The sequence below is a fragment of the Eleutherodactylus coqui genome, chromosome 6, assembly GCF_035609145.1.
Source record: "Eleutherodactylus coqui strain aEleCoq1 chromosome 6, aEleCoq1.hap1, whole genome shotgun sequence".
Lineage (NCBI taxonomy): Eukaryota > Metazoa > Chordata > Amphibia > Anura > Eleutherodactylidae > Eleutherodactylus > Eleutherodactylus coqui.
In genome coordinates, this window is record NC_089842.1 from 85,294,079 (window position 1) to 85,303,608 (window position 9,530).

The 9,530-nt window shown below is 40.3% G+C and overlaps 1 protein-coding gene across 1 annotated transcript; it reads left to right on the forward strand.

The window, feature by feature from the left end:
• The first annotated feature begins 1,572 nt into the window (after positions 1 to 1,572).
• Positions 1,573 to 9,301, forward strand: LOC136632302 (phospholipase A2 inhibitor and Ly6/PLAUR domain-containing protein-like). Its single transcript, XM_066607084.1, has 5 exons — positions 1,573 to 1,936; positions 2,852 to 2,959; positions 6,032 to 6,187; positions 6,624 to 6,770; positions 8,889 to 9,301. Exons 1-5 carry the CDS (start codon positions 1,885 to 1,887, stop codon positions 9,029 to 9,031), a joined length of 606 nt encoding a protein of 201 aa, XP_066463181.1. The 5' UTR covers positions 1,573 to 1,884; the 3' UTR covers positions 9,032 to 9,301.
• The last annotated feature ends 229 nt before the right edge of the window (positions 9,302 to 9,530 follow it).

Below are 9,530 nucleotides of genomic sequence, written 5' to 3' on the forward strand. Positions count from 1 at the left end.
ATGAGGGTGGTGTGGCATGAGGGCAGCTGAAGGCTGCGCAGGGACAGTTTGGTGTGCGCTGTGGACACTGTGTCGTGCAGGGGGGAGGGGGGTTGGGCAGCATGTAACCCAGGAGAAGTGGCAGCGGAGTGTCATGCAGGCAGTGATTGTGCTTTGTTGGAGGTAGTGTGGTGCTTAGCTAAGGTATGCCATGCTAATGAGGGCTTTTCCGAAGTAAAAGTTGTTGGGAGGGGGGGGGGGGCCCACTCTTGCCAGTATTGTGGCTTAATAGTGGGACCTGTGAACTTGAGATGCAGCCCAACATGTAGCCCCTCGCCTGCCCTATCCGTTTCTGTGTCGTTCCCATCACTTTCTTGAATTGCCCCGATTTTCACAAATGAAAACCTTAGCGAGCATCGGCGAAATACAAAAATGCTGCGGTCGCCCATTGACTTCAATGGGGTTCGTTACTCGAAACGAACCCTCGAGCATCACGATAAATTCGTCCCGAGTAACGAGCACCCGAGCATTTTGGTGCTCGCTCATCTCTATTGTACAACTATTTTTGAAAAGTAAAGTTATTCCTATATTTTATATTGTTTTTATGTCAAAAAGCAAACCTGTTGAAAGTTTTCATATTTTGAGATGCCTGGTGTTTCTCTACCCGTATAGAAAATCTTATATATCTTCTTTAGGCCATCCGATAATCCACATTTAAAAATCCAGCATCTGTAAGGGGTTGCCCAGGATTGAACAACATCTGTCAATGGGTTTTGTCTAGGATTGCAGCTGTACTCCATTAAAATGAATGAAGCTAGCTGATAGCACCACATACAACCTGTGGACAGGTGTGATACTGCCTACAGGTTTAAGCGTTCCACATCTTTTTTTAAGGAGGCCTAGCACATTCTCTAATCTAACTCCACTCCATTTACCCCACTTCTATATACCCCCCTAGAAACTTGACTCCCTTCATCCCACTGCATCCCCCACACCACATACACCTAATACACTTCATATCCATATATACAGAGATACCAGCTGGTAACCGTCTCGTAAAGCTTTATGTATACTACCCATATTTACAATATGGCTAGACCATTGTACTGAACAAGCATTGTACCTCTTGTGTCACCCTTATTTCCTCACAGTCTGTAAGCTCTTGCGAGCAGCACTCACCCCCTATTCTTTAAAGAGGTTTTCAGGGGCATAGAAAAAAGTTATACTGCCTTAAAATAAAGAAAAATTGAATTCTCAACTATTCCTGCTGCTCCCCATCCAAAGGTGCAGCCCTGGTGGCTGCAGCATGGAACCCGGAAGAAGGAGGCTTTCACATGTTATTAATCGTGCATGTGACCACTTAGCGACTCACAGGCTTCTGCAGTTATTCTTCTATGAGCTATTACATAGTTCATTTAATACAGTCTGAAAATGGTAAAACTAGCAGCTAATCATTAGGAGGTGAATATAATAATGGAGTTGGTCAACACTGAAATTCTGAAACATTGCTAGGGACAAATCATTCACTCATACTTGGTCCTTTCAATCTGCCCTGTAATAAAAAGTTCTATATTAGATGAAATGATATGGTACTAAATAAGGATCTGATAAAGGCTGCTTTGACGTCAATGAGATCTTTCCATTCATTCTATATTGCTGCCAACAGACTTGGGAATCACAGTAATTATACCAGGGACAGGGATTCATTATGCAATATTTTGGAGGTACCCGCCTCATATGTGTTCTGCATGTGGTATTTAAAAGAGAAGTCAGGATCTAAAATGGTAATTAGGTCTTTACGACTAATATTAGTTTACCACCCCTCTTCTCTTGCTATAAATACAGTGAGGATTCTACTAAGCGGCAATATCGTAATATAAAGCAATACAACATCTAAGAATCACCATGAGAACATTCTTGGTCATCATCTTTATTGTCTCAGCAACCATTAAAGCAGGTGAGATCTCATTTTGATCCTTCAAAATACTAATGAGAAAATGCACAGGAATGAAGAAGAGACTCCAAGACACAGACGCTTATAAAAATGGTGGTGGGACAGACATTTTTTTAGATTGGTCTAATCTACTTTCTTCATGAACAGTGTGGACTTGTTCAGGAGCCTTCTCAGCAGGCACCTAAATAGGAGCAAAGAGGGTAGAGGGAATGGAGAAAAGGGATACATTATGCTTTTCTCATACAAAAAAGTATGTATTGGACTAAAATTAACAGGCCATAGGACCCAAAAGCCTTGGGTTGGCAATTGAGATCAATCAATATCTCATAGATAAAGTTATAGCTAAATTATATGGCTTAGATTGAAACCCAACATTCACCTGTAATTCTGTTGACTTTTTCTGACTAATATACATAGACAGGTTGGGCTTGACAATCACACCCAGATGTGGAGGGACCAGTTGGGCGTTAGGGCTGTGTTCAAGGATCCATGGTCAGATGGGGTTCATAGCCCCTAAATCAAAAGTATTGTGTTAATGGTGTATAATGATGATGGCTCGTAAATGGCCCATAACCATTATTGGAAAAGAAACCAGGCCACTCTCATTCCACCCCCTAGTTACAGCATTAAATCTGTGAGGGCATTGGTATACAATATGTGACATACAGTACATTGACTGGTGACTAGATCAGCACTCTACAGCACATACTGGCCCATTTGTTTTGGGCACTGTAGAAGGTGTCTACGTGCCATCGTGTCTATGTACTATTGTAGAAGACATATAGTGGGATTTTTCTTAAAATGTCCTAGACTTAAATACATGGCCTAAATGAGGTCAGCACTTCCTATGGAATAGATTCTAAACAATATGATGCTTATTAGATAGACCTTATATATTTCTCCATAATATCTTTCTAGGTAACTGCGTGTTGTGCTTCGAATGCCATAATAGCACCTCTCCTGACTGTGCAGGAGACCTGGTAACTTGTGGAACTTGCATGACAGAAGTGACTGAGCTAGACTCTAGTAAGTATTGTAGATAAAATTGAGACCTCTGTCTTTCCACTTCAAAACCCTAACATTCTCTTATATATGTGTGCAACCATTTTTAATTAGGCACTCATAAATCCTGCCTGTCCACTATCACAGCTATTCCAACTTTAAGTCTACTTAGGCTTATTCACACCGCCATATTTCCCATCCATGTGCTGTCAGTGTATTTCATGGACAGCGCACAAACCCATTATGGCCTATCAGGCTATTCACATGGCCATGTTTTCACACGGACCACTGTTCCATGTCCTGTTTTGGTCTGTATCATGGGTGAGAGTAGGAAACGCATTATCCACTGTCTCTGCACGTGCCCGTCCAATGTAAGTTGCGCCCGACATTCTTTGGCACAGTTCGCATACAGCTGTCTGCTGAGGTCTTAGTCAAAGCCTCACCCATCATTGTCAAAGGCCAACCTGTTTTACTGCAATGAAGCCTATTACTTTATTAACTACCTATGTAGCCTTATGAAATTTTGAAAGGATGATCCCAGGAACCACCCTGATTGGAAACCTATTTTACAATTGATAGGAACCATTAACATATGATCATTATAAGGCTTCATCTTTCCCCCATCCTACTCTAAATTCCCAGCAGAACTATCAATCACTATCACTAGTTCCATACTTTACCAGTTACACAGATCCGCTTTCTTGGTGTACCACAACTCTGCCCTCTCCATCTAACTGCACATACAAGCCCGTGCCAAGGCCATATGTATGTACAGCTCATGCAGCCCTGGGCACTGAGCCTGAATACTCCCCCATCAACTCCTTGAGTACACAACTATTTTGGGCCTTCAGGATTCAGCAAATTGTTTTTTTACATCACCTTGAAAACAATAACTTTTACATTTTTCCATAGACATAGCCATAAATGGTTTTTTTTTTGCGATGAGTTACATTTGTTAATGGCACTATTTTTTGATACATGTAATGTTTTGAAAAAAATGTATTTTTTTGTAGAGTGGAAAAGAAAAAAAAAGCTATTTTGTCATTGTTTTTCGGGTTTTGTTTTTATGGCATTCACAATGTGGTATAAATGACATGTTAATAAAATGCCTCAAGCAAAACGGACGTGTAATGATGTGTAGAACACGACATGAATTCAAAGAGTGATTTCATATCATGCTCCATCCCCTTCATTTTGCACTAGGCATAACACTATTCACTTCGCTTGGCGTGTCCCTTAAGCTTCGTTCTATAGGGTTGCTGCAATTATGGTGATAACAAATTTATATAGTTTTTTTTTTTTAAATCAATTATACTACTTTTAAAACCATATAAAAATGTTATTTGTTGCGTTGGCATATTCTGAGACATATAACTTCTTACTTCTGTGAATGAAGTTGTGAGAGGGCTATTTTGTGGGACGATCTGTAGTTTTCATTGGTACATACAATATTTTATCTCTTTTTATTCTTGTTCGATGTGGACAAAAAACAGCAATTCTAGCATTTTTTTTATGTTATGCTGTTCACTGCGTGGGATAAATGACACATTAGTTATATAGGATGAGTGATTATGGTTGTGGTGAAACCAACTGTCTATAGTTTCTAATCTTATCCTAATTTAAGAGATAGATGGAGTCGTCTATACATGCTGCGGATCTCAGCTGTAAACATATTTGACATGATGATTGCAGGGAGACCTGGACCTCCAGTGCTTAGTGGCGAATACAGCCCTGTCCCTCGTCATCTCCTGCCACCTCCATCTCAAAAACCTCTCTCAAATATGATCTTCCCTTAACCCCTAGTCAACAAAAATACTAGTGAATGCCCTCATCATTTCTTGTCTAGACTACTGCAACATCCTACTTTGTGCCCTCCTATCTAATGCCCTTGCACCCCTCCAATCCATCCTCAACTCTGCTGCCCAGCTTATCCTCCCTCTCTCTCCGTTACTCACCTACCTCTTCACTCTGTCAATCCCTTCACTAGCTGCCTATTGGCCAGAGAATCCAGTTCAAGATATTATCAATGACATATAATCCTGTCCACAACCTGTCCCCGTTACATACCTCTTCCTAACATCCCAATACCTCCCCACTTGTAATCTCTAGTCCTCACAAGACCTCCTTCTCTACTCTCCCCTAGTATGCTCCTCATATAGTGTGTCCAGCATTTCTCCTGTGCGTCACTTATACTCTGGAACTCGCTACCTCAACCCATCAGACTCTCCACCGCCTGGGAAAGCTTCAAAAGGAACCTGAGAACCCATCTCTACAGACAAACCTGCAACCTACAGTCACCCTGCTGCCCATGTGAGCACCTTCTGCCCTACTTACTGTCTCCTTCCCCGGTCCACTGTAATCCCTCGTAGGGTCGTTTCTGCCTCCATATCAGTTTGTTAGTCATTTAGTAGATGATTATCATTCCTGTTGTTTTATATATGTAATATGGTTATATATGCAATTTATATGTAGTTTAACTGTGCCTTGGAATTGATGGCGGTTTAAAAATGTATTATTATTACGTGATGGATTCTACACCAATGATACTGTTCCACACTACCCTGATCTGTATGGATGCCAATTCCCAGCAGAATTCTTCTGATCCACTATGTTCTGCTTATCACTGGTGTTCTCCGAATGCCTTTGTGATACAAAGCCCTCTTAGGACTTAATATACACTACACTTACTGCAGCATATATATGTTTCGTCAACTGTTCCTTTACGAATATATACTCACACTGCCAGATGCACAACTTCAGGCTTCTGGGCACCAATGCAAAAACTGTAATAGCTGCTCCGTGTGCCATTTATTATATGGGTGTCTTCTTGTGACAGTGGAGTGTTTGGGCTTCTCAGACACTAGGAGGACTGCCAGCTTTGCACCCCTCTTAGCTACACCCCTGTAGACTGTATTAGTTCTATGTTCAGCATCATATCTATATTGCATTTCCCCTATTGACTTCCCCTATATAGACTTGGTGGTAGCTCTTGACATGTTTAATTTGGGAAGCATCATGGTTGACAGAATCCTCCTGTTTGACCACAATTGCACACATCATTGTAATGTGATAATAATGATTCCTATGTCTCTATAGGTAATAGAAACAGCAGTTCATACTCGGTGAGAAAGACGTGTAATTTGAACGCTGATGTTTGCAATACGACATACAGTCTCAACAATGACCATGTCCACAATAGGATCACGGTGAACTGTTGTGACACAGACTACTGCAATGAGAAGCCTCTTGAAGGTAAATGCCACAGAAATATTTGGGGTAATCCCAAAATCTAACGTCATTCCCACAGTAGCAATATGGAGGAAGAGGTAGTCTGAAACTCCATACACTTTGCTATTACCTATGATTTGACGTAAGTGTAGTGTAAATGAATATAGCAAGAGCAGCTGGTGTCTATCCACTATTTCAATTTTGAGAGCCCAAAGCGTAGTTGCAGGGAGAAGGGGGGAAATGTTTGATGTGTCATGACTGATATTGGTATCTTCTTATGTGGCAGAGGGACTTTAGAGCCTCCTCTAGAGCCTATGTGCAACTGTTACTTCTGCACCTCTATAGTTAGCCCCTGGTACTAAAAGTTTGAGTTTGGTAATTGGCTTTGGCAAATATTTTAGCCAGTTTAGATTTATTGGACAAGGTAAAGTAATTTTTATTTAATCACTTATGCTCCTAGTCACACCTTGGAACAAGACGGAGAATGGCTTGGAATGTCCCACTTGCTATTCGCAGGATGTAGAGAGCTGCGTGGCCAATACCACTGTAAAATGTACAGGGGACGAGAATAAATGTCTAGACTTCAAAGGAAAAATTCTACAGAAAGGTAAGTCATATGAATGGCTCAGTTGTCTGTGCAGCCTGTGGAAACCCATTCTATGGCAGAAGAATGCAATGCCAGATGAAGGGGTAAGGGGATGCTATACTGTTCTGAACAAGGCAACATTAGCCTCCGTTCCCCATCTGTGGCCCTGCCCCCATTCCAAGCCCCTTCCCTTTTAGTCTGTACTTGCATTCTTCTATTCTACAAAGTGTTTCTTGATCTTGTAAAAATAGTAAGTTTTTCTAAAAGTTAAAAAAAATGGGACACTTGCACAGGTTAAAAAAATGTGATAATAACCAAGGCCAACCCTGCAAGGAACTGTCACCTGTGCTCATTGTTTTTTCCTGCTGAGTGCCAAGAGGAATACTGGAAGTGAAGAGAGCACATTTTTGATGAGCCTTTCTGATTTTAAATTCTGGAACTTTCTAATATATGTTGTGCTTCAATTAATCACCATTTTTAGAATCTCTGCTTTCTTTCATTTGATGGAAACAGACTGAAAACCTGCCCAGACCTAGTTTTGCTGATACAGGTGCCTGACTTGTCATAGTTTAGCAGCATTTAATGAGCCTTATGTGACCGACTCGTGTTTCTGTTCACTGCCAAAAGATATTGAAAGTGGTGAGCAACTGAAACACTTTGGCTAATTTCACATGGGAGAGTGCAATATCGGGCCATGAAACTCAATGTCCTCATGGATGCAAGGTATTTTTGTGTTAAAAACACCTCCGCTCACTTCAGGGCGAAGGATTGCGGAGTGTTTCCCATTGTTTTCAATGCGAAACCTTGCATCGAATTGCACGCCGTGCGATGCTTTGCCGTCCCCATTGAAAACAAAGATGGGACATGCCGCAATTTTTTTTTTCCGCATTGCAATGTGGTAAAAAGTCGTTTATGTGCAAGACCCCATTGAAAAGAATGGGGTTCATATTTGTGTGAGATTTGTACGTCTCACAACGCACAAACCTTGTGTGATTTTCTTGACCATGTGAAAGCGGCCTTGGGGACTACTTACACGAGTTTTCTTGTGTAAAGATGTTTTGGCACATTCAGCTTTTGCAAACAAAATTTGCAACTTTTTTAGTTTTATGCTGCGCTCACCATATTTCAAAAAAATGGGCAAGGCTTAAAGGGAGGGATGCATCCTGAAGAATTTACTCCAGACAGTGGCGCAAATCTATGTAGGCTCCCAACTATGTAGGCATATATTTGATTTTATGGTTCATTTACTGTCAAAAAATATGCCAAATTAAGAGGTACAGCCATCTTTCTCCAGCATATTTTCAATTAAATCATGCATAATAAATATTGGTCTTAAAGGGTTTGAAAATATTATTTAGAATTCATGTAAATCCAGTCCATAATTATGATTTTTTTTAAATTTATATAAAATGTTTCTAGTCTCAGATATTCCAGGACTAATGTTAGAATAGCACCACCTGCTGTTTCTATTCTGCGTCCACCAGAGTAACTGTACCAAGGTGGTCACACATGCTCAGTCTTGCTTCTCTTTCTGCTCCACTGGGTATATGGAGGGGTCCCTGGTGTGATGAGCGGCTGCTTTTGAAGTTGCTGCATCTTCTTTGATGTTAGGAGACATGCTGACGAAGTGATAAGACAGCGAGACACTGCAGAGAAGCAAAACTGAGCAGGTGTGACCGCCTTGGAATATTTACTAAGATGGATGGGAAATAGAAAGGCTCTTCAATAAAACAGCAGCTGGCACTATGCTAACACTAATCCTGGAATATCAGGATATACAAACAATTTTTTTTTTGTGAAAATACAAAAACTGTTTATAAATTATGGGCTGCATTTAACTATAAACAATATTTTTTTGTGGAACAACCTATTTAATTAATATAGTTAAAGGTATATTTGAAAGTTACAAAAATGTACTTCATACAATGAAGGATGCAAAATTTTTGTAACTAATTTTTTTATTGCTGTGATGCATGTAAAATACAGAATTAAGCAAATCTGGAAATAGCTTTGGATAACCATTCCACTATTTTTTTTATTTAAAATGTAAAGAGACAATAAAAATGATGCAATGATGAACCTTCCCTTTAAGTATTGTAGATGGTATTCTCTATCCTTACCATGTTTCTGTTTTAATAGGAGTCTGTCAGACAGTCGCATTCCAGGGTTGTGCAACCGAACTCACGTGCGACCACATTGGATATCTGAATCAAGACATTGCGCAGTGTCAAAACAGCCCCATGAATTGCACAACTGGAGTGAACACCACTTATGTGTCATAACTTTTTGGATTCCACCCCAGGGACAGACACCATGGCATGTGAATGGCTGGGAAATGGACATTCTTAGGCTAATGCATGGATACATCATGGGTCCTTACATGGACATCTTTGTTTCCTATGGCACCAAGATAAAGGATATTAATAAAAGCATCCATGTGACAGAGGTCAGCACATGAGCAGAGAGGGTTACAACAGGTGCCCTTTACTCTCTATCAATGCCTTATAAGCTGTATTATATATGTAGATCAATAAATTATGTTTTTTAGAATACCGGTGACTAAAGCTCTCATTGTTAATGAATCTACACAAATATAAGTGTGCAAGTCATGTGGTGCGATACAGGGCACAGAAAGCAATGCAAACAACAGAGTCACAAGATTGCAAACTTATTTAGAAATAAATAATAAGGGGAAACAGTTGTTTACACTGTAAGAAGTACATCCAAAAACAGATAACCTATCAGGGTTTCGTCGTAATCATTTCTTCGACTAACTTAGGC

Excerpts from the sequence above, each read along its gene's own strand:
- LOC136632302 (XM_066607084.1), top strand. The coding sequence starts at position 1,885 with ATGAGAACATTCTTGGTCATCATCTTTATTGTCTCAGCAACCATTAAA. Across the intron at positions 1,937-2,851 it reads CTCAGCAACCATTAAAGCAG|GTAACTGCGTGTTGTGCTTC; the intron begins GTGAGATCTCAT and ends ATATCTTTCTAG. Across the intron at positions 6,188-6,623 it reads CAATGAGAAGCCTCTTGAAG|TCACACCTTGGAACAAGACG; the intron begins GTAAATGCCACA and ends TTATGCTCCTAG.